Below are 20,648 nucleotides of genomic sequence, written 5' to 3' on the forward strand. Positions count from 1 at the left end.
CATCACCTCTATCCCGGTAGGGCTATTGCTAGCTTAATACTTTTCTTAAAGCTTCTACCCCCAAGCCATAAGACTGCTAAATAGTTAGCCCAACAGCTAGCTACCTCTTTGCATACTAACATATGCTGCTGCTACTATTTATTATCGATCCTCTTGTTTAGTCACTTGATCCCCACTAGTGCTGAGCGATTAGCTTTTTGAGGTTGGTTCAGTTAGATTATTTGGGTTGAATGCATTAACACAATAAAACATTAATAAAAGTCCCATGATGCTAGTGACTGCTTACCAATTTTTAATTCACATGACTTTAATAAAATATTCCAGTTGTGTATATTACATTTGTTTTATTTGATGACTATTATTTCATTCCAAGACAACTCATCGAGCTGCTGCCTATGTGGCCTGACAACATCACTACTTTCTAGTTCTTCAAAGGCAGGCAGGCATACTTTGACAGCTTAATACAAATCAATCGCAATACCCTCATGATCATGCATTCTTCTCTCTTCCGTAGGAGGAGTAAAATAAAAACAGACCGGACAAGTAGATGCGCAATGGATTATGGTCATTGTAGTTAATTACCACATTCAATGCACTAAACTAGGTAGAACATTGGCTTGTTGGAAACTGTCGCACAGTTCAGGCGGGATGTGATGCATCTCAAAATAAATTGTGCAATGTGCACATTGAGACCACAGAAAAGAAAAAAATATATACCGAACAAAGATATAAATGCAACAATGTCAAGGATTTGACTGAGTTAGTTCATTTAAGGAAGCAGTCATTTGAAATAAGTTCATTAGGCCCTAATCAATGGATTTCACGACTGGGTATACAGATATACCTGCCCATACCATACCCGCACAATGGGGCCCTCTGTTCACAACGTTGACATCAGCAAATCGCTCATCCACACGACACCATACAAGTGGTCTGCAGGTGTGAGTCCGGTTGGAAATACTGCCAAATTCCCTAAAATGACTTTGGAGGCGGCTTATGGAACATTCAATTCTCTGGCAACAGCTCTGGTGGACATTCCTGTAGTCAGAATGCCAATTGCACGCTCCCTCAAAACTTGAGACATCTGTGGCATTGTGTTGTATGACAAAACTGCACATGTTAGAATGGCCTTTTATTGTCCACAGCACAAGGTGCACAAAGTGTATAATGATCATGCTGTTTAATTAATCAGCTTCTTGATATAGGTGGATGGATTATCTTGGCAAAGGAGAAATGCTCATTAACAGGGATATGAAAAAATTTGTCCACAACCTTTGAAAGAAACAAGCTATTTGTGCTTATGGAACATTTCTGGGAACTTTTTTCCAGCAACACTTTACATGTTGCATTTATGCCTTTGTTCAGTGTAATTGAACCGACGTTGACCAATTAGTTTAATTTTGGCTAAATCGCTCAGCACTAACCCCCACTATATGTACACATCTATTTCAATTACCTCATACCCCAGCACATCGACTCCATACTGGTACCCTGTGTATGTATATAGCTTAGTTATCGTTACTCATTGTGTAATTATTCCTTGTCTTATTTTCCAATTTTTACCCCTCTGCATTTTGGGAAGGGCCCGTAATAAAGAGTCGCACTGTTAGTTTACACCCGTTGCTTATGTGACAAATACAAATTGTATTTATTCTTTAGTTCAGCATGGAGACAATCGACTAAATCTAAACCTATAGGTCTATAGCCTTAGAGACAATATATGCAATTTATCCAGGCTGTTGGCTCTAATCTGAATTCTATTGCTAAAGAGTCTGGGGCTAGGTCTAATCTAGCCTCTATTCCTAAAGAGAGAGGGACTTGGTAATTCTAGTCTAGCCTCTATTCCTGTAGAGACAGAAGTAGCTCTCCTCTCCCCTGCTCTCTATCCCCAGTAGAGCTGGGCTGACAGGAAACACGTTGGCAGCTGTTTGGGGCTTCCAGCTGCCCGCAGTCCCAGTAGCAGATGGGGCGAAGGCATTATGACACGAATAAATTATATCCATACTTTTAAAAAATGGGGGGGAGTGCGTTTATGGACATAAGCAAATTTACTGCAATATGCCACAGCTCTTGCCGAAGGAGTCTTCGAAAACATCCCCCTTGTCTGAGCTGGTTGGAGTGTGCGCAAGTATTTTCACTAAAGAGAGTAGAGAAAGAAAGGAAGGAAATTCAGACGAATGAAAGACGAGGTCCCGTTTGTACCGTGCTCGTTTTATCTGGGAGGCCTGCAAAAAAAACAAAAAAAACTTTAGGGAACCACAACTGCGGCAGTCAAATGCAAATTTCCTGTAAACAAGCGGAGACAGATTGGGTGCATGGTGCATGCCAAACATCACCAAGGTCACAGAGAATGCGTTTATGCCCATCCCCAAACAGAGGTGTGCAGAAGACAGGCTGGCCATAGAAATAGAGAGAGGCGAGAGAGGGCTTGGACTGCTGCTTTAATGGATAAACGTCTCCTCTTGCCCAGCTTCCCCGATAATCAATCACATGAATGACAATGGGCCTGGTGCACGCACGCACACACTCACTGCATTGCTAATGTGACAGCAGCAGTGCAGAATACGATACGGACGGTATTGGGTTTCATCTCTCGGAGGGGAAGAGTGATGTGCCGGTTATTCTGGCAGCCAAAGTGCTCTCTCTCTGAGCTAAATACTCCCTGAAGGAGCAGAGCAGAGGGCGGCCACTGCTGCCGAGTGGCTGTGGTCCTTCACCACAACACCTCCAGGGTGAACGACGCCATCGCGATGCTACAAATATGGTCCTTCATTTTTCATATTCCTTGAAGGAAGCATAAAATATGGACAACGATGGCATTAGAAACAGTCAACTGTATCGTCACAGGTGATGGAGAACCACCATCTGGGGTTTGTCAATTCCTTGCGACTAGCAGACCACTGCTCACAGGCTACGGGTAGAAACACCTGGGACCACCTGTCTTTCAGCCCTGTGCAAATCAGTGTTAGGGTCAGTTTCATTTCAATCCAGAATATTTCTTTACCATGTCGGTTGTTCAATTCATTTTGCGGAATTGAAATTGTTCCCGACTGATGCCAATTCGACACTTAAAACAAAAATAGCAGGCGTGTGGCCTAAGGGTGTAAAATACCCAAGATGCCAATCAACCAATGTTTTGTGTCTTTTGGAGTTCAAGCACTTGAGGGACAGGGCTGGATATCCTAAAATGGGCCTTATCCTCCAGTGATGGTAAGTTGGTGATCCAACAGCCCCAAAGAATAAGGCCTTTGACTAAGTTATTTATTTATTTATTTTTTTTAATTTTTTTTTACAGTTTGTTGATGCCAACTAAAAATAACATCCACTGTGTTAGCCAGGAGGTAACCAGGTGCAGAATTCCTACAACAGCTGAAATTGAAAAGGCAGAATGACTCCAAGGACACCTTTTCTTATTCAAAAGTACTCTTGAATTCGTCTTTCAGTCTATCCCCTTGAAAACAAAACGGACTAGAGGGAGCTGAAGTGAAGTGATAAACGTGCCAGCTCCAGCAGTCATGGGAGAAGCCCACATTTGTAAACATTAACTCTGTCAAACGGGTCCAGTTAGCTAGCATCTGCTGATTAAATCTATGGGCTTTTTAAACTCGTCCATTCTCCGAATGGGATCATAATGGACGAAATGCTACTGAAGAATGGAATCCATATTTGTAGCCTTCAACATGTGCAGGTACAGCTTATGGCCTTCCTAATGCACTTTTATAACAAAATAAACATATCTGGCACTGCCAAAATGCAAAGCAAGGCAGATGCATTCATAATATTCCAGGTAGCTTGGTAATCCAATGTTTCCCACATCATTGCTTTGGCAGATGGGGAAATGATGAATCAGAGTAGTCTCCACACACTTGCTCTGCTGCCTCCTTGACTGATGAAAAAAAAAAAAAGGCATTGTGTCGTTCGGTTGGAAGAGTTGATGCCGCCTGCTCTAGATGTCGCTAGGAGCGGGAAACACAGAACACCGATACCGTCAGACCAAGCAGCAATAGTTTTTGCTCAGGCCTATAGTGATATTTACGTGGGTGACTCTTTCTTTAGAGCATGATTGGTTCTGCTTGCTATATAGAAGAAAGTTCATGGAGCCAGTATCCATCAGCTCAGCAACCGTGGCCGACTTAAAGAATAGGTAAACCGCGTGGACTAGACATGGATTGGGCCGATATACGATTGTCATTTGACAGTGACAATATATTGTGCATGACTATCAATTTGAACTTTACAAATCCAAACTGCAGTTTTAGCAGTTAGGCTGTATTAATATGTTGAAAATGACTAAATTAATCAACTAATACCCTGACTACACCGCTCGCAACGTTGCAATTATTGTACCCACACTGCTGGCGCGCCCCAACGAGCATCTGCGTCGCCAAGGGATAAAATAGAAGTCATTCCTATTTCTGACGTAGATCGCGCTGCAAGTCCTGCCTCTCCCATCTCCTCGTTGGTTTACAGAAGCAGGTACCATCTCCTCATTGGTTATACCCAAATGGGTGATTGAAAGCCTAACTTTTGCCGGTTGTTGTGGCAATACTATGAAAGTGTAGATGCCAATCACCATATAAGTTCAAAGATGAAAAGGCCTGGGAGGAAAGATGACTAGGTTGACATTTTTATGTGTGGATTAATTGTCGGAGTAGAGGACCTTGTGCATTTCAGGTCAGATAACAACTCAATGTTTATATCCCAGGACAAATTAGCTAGCAACAGCAAGCTAGCTAAATAGGACAAATTAGCTAAATTGCCATACGTGTTTAATGCTTTGACCTTTCCCCAAATTAATGTCATTGGTTCAGTTAGTTTTGATATTTTAAACCTGAGTATCATGATTGCGTTTGGTGTAGGGGGACAATAAACTTATGCACGATAGCGCAGCCGGTTTGGGTTCCGTATAAGCCTTATTTTTTCAACATACTAAGATTATTTCATGAGAACGCAACTATTTTAAATTAGGACAGCAATTTTACAGTCTGGAATTACCTAGTTATTAACAGTACAAAATAATTATCAGATTGAGGTCTCCCCAAATATGTCCCACCCCTACTAGTGACCCATAAAAGGGTTCTACACTAACTTGTTCCACTGGTGCTTTGAGTTGAACAGGAAGAAAACAGCACAACAATCCCAACCCCTTATTACTCCACCCACCAAGGCATCATACAAAGATATCACAGAAAATTAAAGACAAAAAAAGGTAAAATGGAGAAGAAAAAAACCTGTATCACAATATGGCCACTAGATCAGACATGACTTTTGTAGGGCGCCCAAGCAAAGTGCACCAAACCTTTTCTAGAGGCAGAGATGACATCACCTCCTTAACCCACTGCATAAAGGAAGTTGTCATTTCAGACTACCAGAAAAAGACGACAAGGCAGAGAGCTAGCAGTGAGGCAACTGCTGTTGCATTTGCCTGATGCGTGGTAACATTCTGATCTAGGGGAAGTACTCCAAAATTAGTTGAACAGGTTGGGGTTAATAGTTACACATACAGTAGCAGTCAAAAGTTTGGACACCTACACAAGGGTTTCTACTTATTTTTACTATATTGTAGAATAGTGAACATCAAAACCATGAAATAACCTGTGGCGTTCCTCATGAGAGCCAGTTTCATTATAGCACTTGATGGTTTTTGCGACTGTACTTGAGGTTCTTGAAATTTTCCGTATTGACTGACCTTCATGTCTTAAAGTAATGGACTGTCGTTTCTCTTTGCTTATTTGAGCTGTTCTTGCCATAATATGGACTTGTGGTTAACAAATAGGGCTACCTTCGGTATACCACCACTACCTTTTCACAACTGAATGCCTCAAAAACTAAGGAAAGAAATTCCACAAATGAACAAGGCACACCTGTTAATTGAAATGCATTCCAGGTGACTACCTCATTAAGCTGGTTGAAAGAATGGCAAGTGTGCGCAAACCTGTCATCAAGGCAAAGGGTGGCTATTTGAAGAATCTAATATAAAATATATTTTTAATTGTTAAACCTTTTTGGGATAGGGGGCAGCATTTTCACTTTTGGATGAATAGCGTGCCCAGAGTGAACTGCCTCCTACTCTGTCCCAGATGCTAATATATGCATATTATTATTGGATAGAAAACACTGAAGTTTCTAAAACGGTTTGAATGATGTCTGTGCGTATAACAGAACTCATTTGGCAGGCGAAAATCTGAGAAAAATCCAACCAGGAAGTGGGAAATCTGAGGTTTGCAGTTTTTCCAATTCAGCCCCCATTGAAGATACAGGGTGATATTAGTTATGTTTCACTTCCCAAGGCTTCCACTAGACGTCAACAGTATTTAGAACCTGTTTTGAGGATTCTACTCTAAAGGAGGGGCTCATAAGAGCTTTGAGTGAGTGGTCTGGCCCGCTCACGTGAAAGGTAGGTACTTTCCACTTCATTTGTACAGACAAAGGAATTGTCTGGTTGGAACATTAATGAAGTTATGTTAAATACATCCTAAAGATTGATTCCATACTTAGGTTGGCATGTTTCTACGGGCTGTAACGGAACTTTTTGAACGTTTTGTCCGAAGTTCGGCGCGACCTGGGCATGCTTTTAGATTTGTTTACCAAATGCCCTAACAAAAGAAGATTTGGACATAACTGATGGACATTATCGAACAAATCAAACATTTATGGTGGAACTGGGATTCCTGGGAGTGCATTCTGATGAAGATCAAAAGGTAAGTGAATATTTAAAATTCTATTTCTGAGTAATGTTGACTACCCACTATGGCGGGTATCTTTTGGGCTGCTTTGTTGTCTAAAGGCTGTACTCAGATTATCATTGCACGGTTTGATTTGTTCGATTTCTCAGTAAAGTTTTTGAAATCTGACACAGCGGTTGCATTAACTTCTTATGGCTGGGGGGCAGTATTGAGTAGCTTGGATGAATACGGTGCCTAAAGTAAACGGCCTGCTCCTCAGTCTCAGTTGCTAATATATGCATTTTATTATTAGTATTGGATAGAAAGCACTAAAGTTTCTAAAACTGTTTGAATGATTTTTGAGTATAACAGAACTCATTTGGCAGGCAAAATCCTGAGTTGAAATCAAAACAGGAAGTCAGAAATCTGAGCTTTGTGTGTATTCACCAGAGTCCCCAATGAAATCCCTTTGAGGTATTATTGATGTGGCATAATATACATTATAATGAGACTTCTATGGTGTTGTGGGAGTGAATGATAGCAGAATGAGTCAGGTGTCTGGCAGTCAGCCATTTTCTGATCATGCTTATTCCTCATGGTAGTCACTTACGTTCCATTGCTCACGAAGACAAGGGTTGGAACTTTATTGAAGCTATATGTTAAAAACATCCTCATGATTTTTTCTGTAATCAGTTTGAAACGTTTCTTCGACCGGTAATATAACTTTTTGTCCGATATAACGCTGACCAGAGAATGAGAGTTTGGATATGTATACCAAACGCGCTAACATAAATAACAGACATTTTCGAACAAAAAAGTATTTGAAGAGTTTCTCCCATTCTTCTCTGCAGATCCTCTCAAGCTCTGTTGGATGGGGAGCTTCGCTGCACAGCTATTTTCAGGTCTCTCCAGAGATGTTCGATCGGGTTCAAGTCCGGGCTCTGGCTTGGCCACACAAGGACATTCAGAGACATCCCGAAGCCACTCCTACGTTGTCTTGGCTGTGTGCTTAGGGTCGTTGTCCTGTTCTGCCTGCGGCTATGGAACCCTGACCTGTTCGCCGGACGTGCTACCTGTCCCAGACCTGCTGTTTTCAACTCTCTAGAGACAGCAGGAGCAGTAGATATACTCTTAATGATCGGCTATGAAAAGCCAACTGACATTTACTCCTGAGGTGCTGACTTGCTGCACCCTCGAGAACTACTGTGATTATTATTATTTGACCATGCTGGTCATTTATTAACATTTGAACATCTTGGCCATGTTCTGTTATAATATCCACCCGGCACAGCCAGAAGAGCGATCACTGCCTCATTGCCTGCATCCGTAATGGGTCAGCGGTCAAATGACCTCCACTCATCACTGTAAAACGCTCCCTGAAACACTTCAGCGAGCAGGCCTTTCTATTCGATCTGGCCGGGGTATCCTGAAAGGATATTGATCTCATCCCGTCAGTAGAGGATGCCTGGGTATTTTTTTTAAATGCCTTCCTAACCATCTTAAATAAGAATGCCCCATTCAAGAAATTTAGAATCAGGAACAGATATAGCCCTTGGTTCTCCCCAGACCTGACTGCCCGTAACCAACACAAAAACATCCTATGGCGTTCTGCATTAGCATCGAACAGCCCCCGTGATATGCAGCTGTTCAGGGAAGCTAGAAACCATTATACACAGGCAGTTAGAAAAGCCAAGGCTAGCTTTTTCAAGCAGAAATTTGGTTCCTGCAACACTAACTCAAAAAGTTCTGGGACACTGTAAAGTCTATGGAGAATAAGAACACCTCCTCCCAGCTGCCCACTGCACTGAAGATAGGAAACACTGTCACCACTGATAAATCCACCATAATTGAGAATTTCAATAAGCATTTTTCTACGGCTGGCCATGCTTTCCACCTGGCTACTCCTACCCTGGTCAACAGCACTGCACCCCCAACAGCAACTCGCCCAAGCCTTCCCCATTTCTCCGTCTCCCAAATCCGTTCAGCTGATGTTCTGAAAGAGCTGCAAAATCTGGACCCCTACAAATCAGCCGGGCTAGACAATCTGGACCCTTTCTTTCTAAAATGTTCTGCCGAAATTGTTGCCACCCCTATTACTAGCCTGTTCAACCTCTCTTTCGTGTCGTCTGAGATTCCCAAAGATTGGAAAGCAGCTGCGGTCATCCCCCTCTTCAAAGGGGGGGACACTCTTGACCCAAACTGCTACAGACCTATATCTATCCTACCATGCCTTTCTAAGGTCTTCGAAAGCCAAGTCAACAAACAGATTACCGACCATTTCGAATCTCACCATACCTTCTCTGCTATGGAATCTGGTTTCAGAGCTGGTCATGGGTGCACCTCAGCCACGCTCAAGGTCCTAAACGATATCTTAACCGCCACCGATAAGAAACATTACTGTGCAGCTGTATTCATTGATCTGGCCAAGGCTTTCGACTGTCAATCGACACATCCTCATCGGCAGACTCGACAGCCTTGGTTTCTCAAATGATTGCCTCGCCTGGTTCACCAACTACTTCTCTGATAGAGTTCAGTGTGTCAAATCGGAGGGTCTGCTGTCCGGACCTCTGGCAGTCTATGGGGGTGCCACAGGGTTCAATTCTTGGACCGACTCTTCTCTGTATACATCAATGAGGTCGCTCTTGCTGCTGGTGAGTCTCTGATCCCCCTCTACGCAGACGACACCATTCTGTATACTTCTGGCCCTTCTTTGGACACTGTGTTAACAACCCTCCAGGCAAGCTTCAATGCCATACAACTCTCCTTCCGTGGCCTCCAATTGCTTTTAAATACAAGTAAAACTAAATGCATGCTCTTCAACCGATCGCTACCTGTACCTACCCACCTGTCCAACATCACTACTCTGGACGGCTCTGACTTAGAATACGTGGACAACTACAAATACCTAGGTGTCTGGTTAGACTGTAAACTCTCCTTCCAGACCCATATCAAACTTCTCCAATCCAAAGTTAAATCTAGAATCTGCTTCCTATTTCACAACAAAGCATCTTTCACTCATGCTGCCAAACATACCCTCGTAATACTGACCATCCTACCGATCCTCGACTTTGGCGATGTCATTTTCAAAATAGCCTCCAATACCCTACTCAACAAATTGGATGCAGTCTATCACAGTGCCTTCCGTTTTGTCACCAAAGTCCCATATACTACCCACCATTGCGACCTGTACGCTCTCGTTGGATGGCCCTCGCTTCATACTCGTCGCCAAACCCACTGGCTCCATGTCATCTACAAGACCCTGCTAGGTAAAGTCCCCCCTTATCTCAGCTTGCTGGTCACCATAGCATCACCCACCTGTAGCACGCGCTCCAGCAGGTATATCTCTCTGGTCACCCCCAAAACCAATTATTTCTTTGGCCGCCTCTCCTTCCAGTTCTCTGCTGCCAATGACTGGAACGAACTACAGAAATCTCTGAAACTGGAAACACTTATCTCCCTCACTAGCTTTAAGCACCAACTGTCAGAGCAGCTCACAGATTACTGCACATAGCCCATCTATAATTTAGCCCAAACTACCTCTTTCCCTACTCTAATTAATTAATTTATTTTGCTCCTTTGCACCCCATTATTTGTATTTCTACTTTGCACATTCTTCCATTGCAAATCTACCATTCCAGTATTTTACTTGCTATATTGTATTTACTTTGCCACCATGGCCTTTTTTTGCCTTTACCTCCCTTCTCACCTCATTTGCTCACATCGTATATAGACTTGTTTATACTGTATTATTGACTGTATGTTTGTTTTACTCCATGTGTAACTCTGTGTCGTTGTATCTGTCAAACTGCTTTGCTTTATCTTGGCCAGGTCGCAATTGTAAATGAGAACTTGTTCTCAACTTGCCTACCTGGTTAAATAAAGGTGAAATAAAAAAATTAAAAGAGGACTGGCCATCCCTCATAGCCTGGTTCCTCTCTAGGTTTCTTCCTAGGTTCCAGCCTTTGTAGGGAGTATTTCCTAGCCACCGTGCTTCTACACCTGCATTGCTTGCTGTTTGGGGTTTTGGGCTGGGTTTCTGTACAGCACTTTGAGATATTAGCTGATGTAAGAAGGGCTATATAAATACATTTGATTTGTTGGAAGGTGAACCTTCACCACATCCTGAGGTCCTGAGCGCTCTGGAGTAGGTTTTTAATCTAGGATCTCTGTACTCTGCAACATTCATCTTTCCCTTGATTCTGACAAGTCCCAAGGTCCCTGCCTCTGAAAAACATTCTGACAGCATGATGATGCCGCCACGCTTCGCCTTAGGGATGGTGCCAGGTTCCCTCCAGACATGACGCTTGGCATTCAGGCCAAACTTGGTTTCATCAGACCAGAGAATCTTGATTATCACCACTACCATAAAGGCCTGATTGGTGGAGTGCTGCAGAGAAGGTTGTCCTTCTAGAAGTTTCTCCAATCTCGACAGAGGAACTCTGGAGCTCTGTTAGAGTAACCATCGGGTTCTTGGTCACCTCCTTGACCAAGGCCCTTCTCCCCCGATTGCTCAGTTTAGCCAGGCAGCCAGGAAGAGTCTTGGTGGTTCCAAATCATGTCCAATCAATTGAATTTACCACAGGTGGAGTCCAACCAAGTTGTAGAAACATTTCAAGGATGATCAATGGAAAGAGGATGCACCCGAGCTCAATTTCAAGCCTCACAGAAAAGGGTCTGAGTACTTAAGTCTTAAAAAAAAAAAATATTATTAGCCAAAATGACCAAAAAACTATTATCGTTGTGTCATTTTGGGGCGGCAGCATAGCCTAGTGGTTAGACTGTTGGACTTGTAACCAAAAGGTTGCAAGTTCAAATCCCCGAGCTGACAAGGTACAAATCTGTTGTTCTGCCCCTGAACAGGCAGTTAACCCACTGTTCCTAGGCCGTCATTGAAAATAAGAATTTGTTCTTAACTGACTTGCCTAGTTAAAAAAAGGTACAATAAAATAAAAAATTATGGGGGAGTGTGAAGATCCATTTAATAATAAGACTGGGCGGAAAAGGACTGAATACTTTCTGAATTAACTGTATACGAGTAGGATAATTAGGCTATATCATTTTGACAATTTAATTACATTTACTGTAGAGGAACCTTAGCTTATGACGCACCGCCTTTGTAGCGCACTTTTGATTGAGTTTAAAACAAAATGGTCACCGGATTGATTCTTTAAAAAAAGTTTGTTTTTGTTTTAAATTGCATTTCCATCCACACAAAAGACTGTCAGCAATGCTAACGAATGCCTGACGGCTACACAAAGTGGTAGACCTACAGGACCATATGCGCACTTCAGAAAGTTGGTTTATGTTTGGTCAATTGCACATTACGGTTTGATTAAATCATAATTTAAAAAATCATGAAGGTACAAATATATTTTTAAAACACCCTTTATGACCAATTAAAAATGTGTGTCGCACTGCCAAGTCAAACGTCCGCAAACACGACTGTTCTGGTCGCGATATCGGACCCTGCATAACCATATTACAGCAGCCAGGGCAGACACGGCTGGGAGCTGAAGGAGCTGCTGACTGTCAGGAACCCTATTACCATATTAGAGAGTAGTGATGCAGAGTTGAGAGCTGAAGCGCCAGACACTGCTACCGCGAACGGGGGGGTGAAATCAGATCCACCACAGAAACAATAACGCCATCATGGTCTTGACGTCCTCGGGCGCATTTCCCTCAGCCAGCCTAACATAACGGGGTTACGTTCTTGTAGCCAGGGACTGAAGCAATGCTATGAGGCTTAACTGTGTGCCTAACATCTAGGTCATTCGCATTGGGCAAATTAACTCTGACATCTTAAATGTCAACCACAAAACTCCCTAATAGGAGTCCCCGGTACCAGGGGGATGAGGCGAGGGGGCCACTGCTGGTAAAGGGGAAGAGGAGGAGTGGAGAGTGGTGATGGTGTGAATGAGGAAGAGGACTAATAGAGATGCTAAGTGTTGGATGTGTGTGCTGCCACAGGGCAGCCATTGTATGTGAATGGGTTAGCAGGGAAAGAGGCTTTGAGCACAAAACAAGCTAATGGAAGCCAGGACACACACACAGCAAACTATTGAGAGCTGGTAACCTCCACTCCCCACTGGCTCCCCCCTATCCTCCCCTGCCCCCCTTTCCCCTCTTCTCTCTCTCCCGACAGGGCACATCCTGCTGTACACCATTAACTCACGCATGAGTCCTTCGAGACAGACAAGGCAAACACACACAGAGAGCAGAGAGAGAAAAGAGCGAGACATGGAAAACAACAGGATAGGGTGCAGGGATAGAGGGGGAAAGAGTAAAAGATAGAGGGGCAGACAACGAGAGAGAGAATTAAACAAACAAGAGAGGGAAGTGAGGATGGAATAGAGAGCAGAGCGGGCGGAAAGAGAGCAGACGGGGAGGAGAGAGATGCTTAGAGAGCAGGAAGGGAGTATTCCCCCTCAGAGAGAGGGGGTGGGGATGGGAGGGGGTTAGGAGATTAGTACTGTGGCGCCTGGGTCTTGGGGAGGGCCAGGATATGCAGTGGAGAGGAAACAAACCGCTGTAAAAATCCATTTCCCACACACCTCAAAACTCCCATTCAACCTCCACCCAGAGCACCACTGAGTTTTTAAATGTCACAGACCCCCCCCACACACAAATACCCCACGCACATGAAAACAAACCCACAAAAAAAAAAACACATCAAAGGGAACTCACCTGAATGTGAGGCACTTTCTGGGGGGTTGGAGGCGACTGGTGTGGCGGTGGCGCCCAGGGTGGCTGGTTGGGTGGAGAGTTCTGGTGGTGGGGGCCGGCCAGGTGTGTCTGGGCCTGCGACGGGGGCAAAGCAGCCTGGGCGGGGTGCACCTGCTGCAGCTGCTGGAAGGCTATGGGAGGAGGCTGCAGCTGCTGCCCAGGTCTGGGAGCCTGTTGCTGGAGAGGGAGCAGCCGCTGATCCTGGGGTCCGGTAGGCTCACCGTGGGCCATGGGACCCGGAGGTCTCACCTGGCCGAGTGGAACTCGCTGGTTAGGGGGCATGCCGGGGTAGAGCTGCTGGCCCGGGGGCATGTGGGGGTGCTGCTGCGGGTGGGAAGGGTGCTGAGTGTGGTGTTGCAGGTGGGGGTGTGGCTGCTGAGCACCCATGGGAGTGGGGTTTCTCTGAGGGGGGGCCATGGGGTTAGGGGGCTGGAGTGGGACTCCTGGATAGCCCCCTACCTCTGGAGCCAGGCCGGCACTCGGGGGGCGGCCCTGTTGAGGCGGAGGTGTGCCCCCAGGGGTTCCCATGCCCCTCATTGGGGACATGGAGGGGGGAGAGCCGTAGGATCCCTGAGGCGGTGTGGGGAGGTGGGGCTGCTGTTGGGGGGTGGCCTGGGCCTGAGAGGGGTGCATGGGCTGGGAAGGGTGCATGGGCTGTCCAGTGATTTGGTTGGGGTGGACAGGCTGCTGGTGTACCTGGGGGCCCGTGTAGCGCTGTGGGGGTCCACCTACGTTGGGGTAGCGCTGGACCTGGGCTGGCCCCATGGCGTTACTGTTGTTGCTGGTGCTGCTGAGGCTCATGACGGGACTCATCCCTGCACTGCCGGCTAATCCCTGATTAAGGTTGCCGTACTGGGAGTAGGGGGGGTATTGCCCTGAGCTGGTTACAGCACCAGGGGGGGCTGCCTGGCCGTGCATGTTGAACCCCATGTTCTGGTGGGGCCTCCCGGCCAGGACCTGCTGCTGGCGAGAGGGGCTGTGGGGGAAGCGAGGGGTGTGGGAGGCCATGGGTTCCTGGCTGGGCCGGTGGAGGAACTGCTGGGCAGGCGGTTGCGGGTGCTGCTGTGGAGGCTGCTGTTGCTGGGCTGGGTGGCGCATGGGGGGACCTGTCATGCTAGGGTTCTGCTGGAGCCCCACGTGGCCCATGTAGTGGCTGGGCTCCTGGCCCATACCTTGGGGAAAGTGGTTGATCCTAGGGGGCGTCTGGGTCTGACCAGAGTGGCCCTGCATGGTCGCATAGTCGGCTCGGCCCATGTAGGGGCCCATCTGGTGGCCGTGGCCCTGGGGCCCTGAGGGGCCGTGTTGTTGGTGGGAGGGGGCCTGGGTGGCGGCCTGTTGCTGCTGGAATGGAGGCAGTCCCTGCCCGGGGCCAGCCTGGGGGCCCCACACGGCTCCTCCGTCAGGGAATGGCTGGCCGCGGCCGTCACCCTGCGCCCCGGAATAGACGTGGTGCCCCCCTCCAGGTTGTTGGGGATTGTTGTGGTAGCGCGAATGTGGGGACGCCATGCCGTTTACGGCAGGCCCGTTGCCCAACATCCGGCCCTGCTGCTGCTCGTAGCCCGCGAAGGGGTCGTATGGGTGGCCCATCTTGGGCTGTCCGGGAACAGCCTGCGAGGGGTGGTGGAGGGAGTTGGAGGAGAGCGAACCGTAGCCCTGGTGCTCGTGGGGCATCTGCTGCCCCATGGGGTTGGGCTGGCCCTGGGGGAAGCCACAGTCCCCCAGGCCCTCCAGCCCGTCCGAGAACAGGTTGGCGTCGTCCCCGAACAGGCTCAACATCCCTGGGTCGGCCATGGCTGCTGGGGACCTGGCGGCTGGGGGGAGCGGAGCTCCAGGGAATCTGCGCTCACACAGAGGTGGATGTCCTCAAAGCCGCTAATCCGCTAACTAATCTGCAGCATGTCACTCCATATTTCCCTAATTCTCTCAGAGAATGAGAACGCAGTGTCAGGCAAAGCCAGGTTATGGGACCTGGAGGGAGGGAGAGAGGAGAGCGGTAGGAAGAGGACAGAAGGGGAAGAGAGAGATAGGAACATTAGAATCAGCTATATCAGGTCAATTGTGCAACACCACTCCTGTTCTTTAACCTCCTAACTGAAATAGATTTCTTAAGTGGCACATGTTTAGCAGTTTAATCAGTTGTAAACGCCCCCCCCCCCCCCCCCCCCCAACCTTTCATCCCCATCCCCCAACCCACCTCTGCTTCCATTTACTTTCAAACAAAAGATTTTCTTCCAACACACACACACACACACCAAGCCTAAACTCATTCATTCTTTAGAATGGGTTGTTGGTTGGAAAAGAACAAAGGCCTGGGCAGAAGCAGGGGTGTTTAAACAGCAGCAGCTGCCAGATCAGCCCAGCAGATGTGAGAATACAAGGAGGGGAGCCACCTGCTCAAGCGTGTGTGTGTTTTGTTGGGCAGAGGAGAGAGAGGCAGAGCTCAAGTGTGAGTGTGTAAGAGTGAGTGCACACATGTATATTTTGTGTGTGTTTCTGGGTGCATGGCGAGTAGGTGGGGCTGCACAAATAAATGAATTTTTTAAAATACAAATCGCAATACTGACATGTGCAACATCCATACCGCCAGAAGCAGCAACATTTTGAAATTCCACAGCCATCTCACACCTTTTCTAAACTTTAGATTTATTGTATTGCTCAAGTTGAGTTCTCGCTCAAAACTGCCCAATCCCATACACACAAGACCCGCCCCCGTCACTCCAGCAGGCAGTTCCTGGTGCTCGAGCTGCACTCTGTATGCACTGACTAAACAGTGAGCAGTCATCTGATTTTGAAACAACTCTGTTTTCCACTTTGCTTCTTTATATAAATCCACGTTTCTGTTTTATACTATTTGTTTGTGTAACTTTCTCTCTGCAAAACTCTAGTTGGTTGGTCTTAGCAAGCTGCAAATGTGCCTAGAAAACATGTTAGACCCTTAAGGTAATGACTAGCTAGCTAGCTAAAACCACTTATCTTGCTGACAAACCTTTGCTCTTATACAGGCTGGTACCAGTGGTGAAATACATCAGCACTGCTTGTGCAGCTTGTTCTTAAATGAGAGGGGGAAAGGCAAAAAAATGTTTTTGACATCTTTGAATGTACCCATCTATTTAATCCCAATTAGGGTCCCCTGAGAAACACTGAAAAACAATTTGGTTCCCTACTTCGTCACAACCATCTCCCTTACTTCCATTGTCATGCCAAACTGTATTCTAACCATAAAACTAGAATGATCATCCCAATTTTATGGTTCCAAAAGTTTAGCAAAGTATAAAATAGCAATATTTTGTAATTATTATATTTTTTAAATGTAATTAGATTTTACGCCTATATCGTGTATCCCCTAATCATGCGTGTCCTCAACCTGCGCGTCCGCTGAGCTCTAATCAGATGAGCTGGCGGTATTATGGAGGTGTGAGATAAACCAGGCTGAAAGGAGAGCTAGCAAAGGGATTGGGTGTCCAACTCAACACGTGACGTGTGTTTATGTGTGGGTTAGGCTTGAGGCGGAGTAGGGCCCTATGAAAGCAGCGTTACGGAGTCCAGACATTAAAACGGAATTCAACAATATTACATTTATTGATTTTAGTAGGAAATAAACTGAATCTACTGGACTTATTAGAAAAGGCATTAATTTACCCAAGTAAATCACAAGAAAATGAGCCAGTGATTCATATTTTCATGCAACTTTCTGAAAAGTTTGATGATGCTAATGATAATCTTCTGGTAGAGATGGAAAAGGCTTTCCCGAAAACCTCACTTAAATGTTAACGCCAAAGTAGCCTATGCCTACCTGGCAGAATGCCATTATGATTTGCGTCAATCCAGTGGCCATTTGTTTTGCAAACTCTGCAATCACATGAGCGTTACAGCAACACCGCTTAACCAAACAATGGCTCTTCCTGGTGTGCACTTGCATTACATTTCCCAGACCTCTGAAATAGTCTCCTGATGTGGTTTAAAAATGTTTGTGGACTTAGAAAAACATTATAACCTTGAATGTTATATTTATTTATTTTTTTATGTGATTTTGAGCGAGCCCTAGGAAAGAAAGTGGAAAACGGACACCTGGAAAAATTAAAGAGAACTAAATCAGGCAACAAAAATTTGGGTCCTAGTGTAAGCTTGAGTATGTGAAGAGGATAGTGTAGGCTTGTGTGTGTGTCACAGTACTTATTATGTAGCTTGGGTGCACGAGTGGGGAGGAGGAATGTGTCCCCGAAACTTCAACACTTCACTTCCCCCACTAGAGAAACCCCTCCTTCTCCCCCTGCCCCACCCCCAACTTTCCTCTTTCTTTCAAGCCTCTCCACATGGTTGCTAGCATCAGCCCCACGCACTACTACCACTGACCTTTCTAGTCAATGAGCAGAGGGGAAGCAATTTCCTGCTAAACAGCAACTCTTCAAAAAGGCTACATTAGCATAGTGGTAAGCCTTCGCAAAACAATTCAGAAACCGAATTTCACCTTCTCAAACTCAAAAAGGAAAGACATCGCAAAGGGAAGGAAGAGAATGATGCTCGCAAGTTGCAACACAACAAACTTGCTTTAGCAACAACCGCAAAGGGAATTCAAATAAAAACTGGCTGGGCGACTCACTAGATGAAGAAAGAACAAACCGTAACAGATCTCTAAAGACAAACCACAACACAGCGGGGAGTGTTGACACAGAGAGCGCGTGCACACGCGAGAGAGAGAAAGAGTGAGTGACGAAACATGATTGAGTAGGAAGCGTGCGTAATGTCACATCCGTAGTTAGCCACCAATGTGGCGGAGAGTGGAGTGGCGTGACATGCCTGGAGCTGTCAGACTTCCTGTTTATTGTGGTGAATAGACTCACACTCCACGGCCGCCATGTAGGCCTATGCAGTAACAAAATATATAGTAACAGATATTAGGGCTGTGACGGTCGTGGAATTTTGGATAACGATAATTGAGCAGACAAAATTACAGCAGGCACCATAATAACTGTCAGAATAGCAAAACTTTATTTTTTATTACGCATCGTTTGTCTCCTGACTGCACGTGCTGCCACAGTAGTAGAATGAATCAAACGGGAGTCCCATTTCAAGTCAATGATGGCATATTGCGAGTGTACCATAGGAGCAAAGCAGGAAGTAACATTTTCTAAAACGTGCTGTGATATACTGATTCAACTCAACTGATGTTACAAAAAACACATTACAGTGAATGAGCTATATCAGTTAACATAACCTGAATGACAAGTCTACATTACCATAGACATTGCTTCACAATACCAGGCAGCCATTGCGGGTGTCCTAAGCATGTGACAAATGGACAATGTTTCTTTATAACGCCATTTTGTTATTGGTTCTCTGTTAAACGATAAAATGCTAAATTCCATGTGAATTCACAATTCAGCTGCCAGCAACTGTTAGGTTGTCACATTGCGTCCCTTTCAGATGGTCAAGCATTGCACCTGTACTACCATTACTGTACCTCAATTCCACCTCGCAAAGTTTGCATTTCTTTCTCATTTAACTTCTCATAGTAATGCCATAAAGGACTTCGCTGCTGTTGCTTGTCTTGCTCTGCCATTTTTCCAACTGGTGGAGAGAAGACTCCAAAATAATTGATTACTCGACTCACATTTCTGAGTCTCTAGAAATCAACTCCTATGATTCAGTATTTTTGGAACGGAGGAGACTGATCAGTTGCCATACTTCCGAGAACACAAACACTTGCATCTTTCATAGACGAGGGACGGAGAAAGAGGGGAGAAGCACAGTATAGGCAGGTCGGCCACTAGGCAGACAGAGTCGGAACCATGAACAAGGCCCATTTAACCTGTTTGGGGTAGGGGGCAGTATTTTCACATCCGGATGAAAAGTGCACCCAAAGTAAACTGCCTGCTACTCAGGCCCAGAAGATAGGATATGCATATAATTTGGATAGAAAACTCTAAAGTTTCTAAAACTGTTCAAATGTATGTCTGAGTATAACATAACTTATTTGGCAGTCGAAACACCGAGGACAAACCATCCAGGATTTTTTGTGTGTGTAGGTGACCATGTTTTCAATTGGTTTTCCATGGGAATCTAGATTTCTGAGGCATCTGGTTGCAGTTCCTAGGGCTTCCACTAGATGTCAACAGTCTTTAGAAATTGGTTGATGTTATTCTTGAGTAATGAAGAAGTATGCCTATTCAGAACTCGGATCGAGTGTAGTCTACTGTTGTGTTTGGGGTGCGCGACCTAGCGCTTGCTGCCACTTTCATTTTATCCGCTATTGAACACTTTATTCCGTCTGAAATTTTATCGATAATTTACGGTATAAAATACCTAAAGTTGTATTAGGAAAGTTGTTTGAAATGTTTGGACCAAGATTGCAGGTAACTTATTAGATAATGTTTAGTCATGTTGGGCGATTTGGAATCGTTGTTTTTCTGAATCAAACGCGCCAAATAAATGGACATTCTGGAGATTTAATGACAGAAATAATCGAACAAAAGGAGCATTTGTGATGTTTATGGGACATATTGGAGTGCCAACAGAAGATGATCTTCAAAGGCATGAATTATATCGTTGACGGGTTGAAAGATAATTGTCATGTGTTTGATGGGCCGTTGTCCTCAGATAATAGCATCGTTTGCTTTCGCAGTAAAGCCTTTTTGAAATCTGACACTGTGGCTGGATTAACAAGAAGTTAAGCTTTAATTTGGTGCATCGCACTTGTGATTGTATGAAAGTAAAAAAAATTAAAAGAATTGTGCTCTGCAATTTCACTGGATGTTCTCGAAATGTTCCGCTAGCAGAACCCCCATCCATAACCTAACAGCAATCAAGAGATGTAGATCACAATGAAATGCTGTATCTTGCAATGATTCACAACATCAGTAAAGCAGGGCCTGTCAATGAATTGGCTACGATATTCTACACACAACAGACTGAACACACACCCGCATCATTAGCCAAAAGAAAGAGCAGGCGAGGCAGTGTGAGAGACAGCAAGGAGGGGCAAGTAGTAAGAAATGTGCACATAGGTCTGGGTAATCTGTATCTCACAAGGTCTTGTATGCCTCGCAGATTCACCAAAGTAGCCTAAAGTTAAGACATTTTTATTTAAATAATAGGAGAGGAATAGGCTAGGTTACAACACAGAAAATAATCTGTTTTGTGATAACTGCACTGTGATCTAAGCTGATATATATTTACGGTTATTTTCCAGTCTTCATGCATAACCGTCAGTTATAAGGTACTTGAGCCAGCCCTATGAGCTAAAATACAACTTAGACTAGT

General features: G+C 45.2%; 1 protein-coding gene across 2 annotated transcripts in view; it reads right to left on the minus strand.

Moving 5' to 3' along the window:
* chd7 (chromodomain helicase DNA binding protein 7) overlaps positions 1 to 20,648 on the minus strand; it is an 80,157-nt gene that overhangs the window by 46,574 nt on the left and 12,935 nt on the right. For both annotated transcript variants that reach the window (XM_031809740.1, XM_031809739.1), the window contains exon 2: positions 13,350 to 15,356. In XM_031809740.1, coding sequence (XP_031665600.1) covers positions 13,350 to 15,179 — 1,830 coding nt within the window. In that variant the 5' untranslated portion in view covers positions 15,180 to 15,356. The remainder of the gene's footprint in view (positions 1 to 13,349; positions 15,357 to 20,648) is intronic.

This window comes from Oncorhynchus kisutch, linkage group LG30 (genome assembly GCF_002021735.2).
Source record: "Oncorhynchus kisutch isolate 150728-3 linkage group LG30, Okis_V2, whole genome shotgun sequence".
NCBI lineage: Eukaryota > Metazoa > Chordata > Actinopteri > Salmoniformes > Salmonidae > Oncorhynchus > Oncorhynchus kisutch.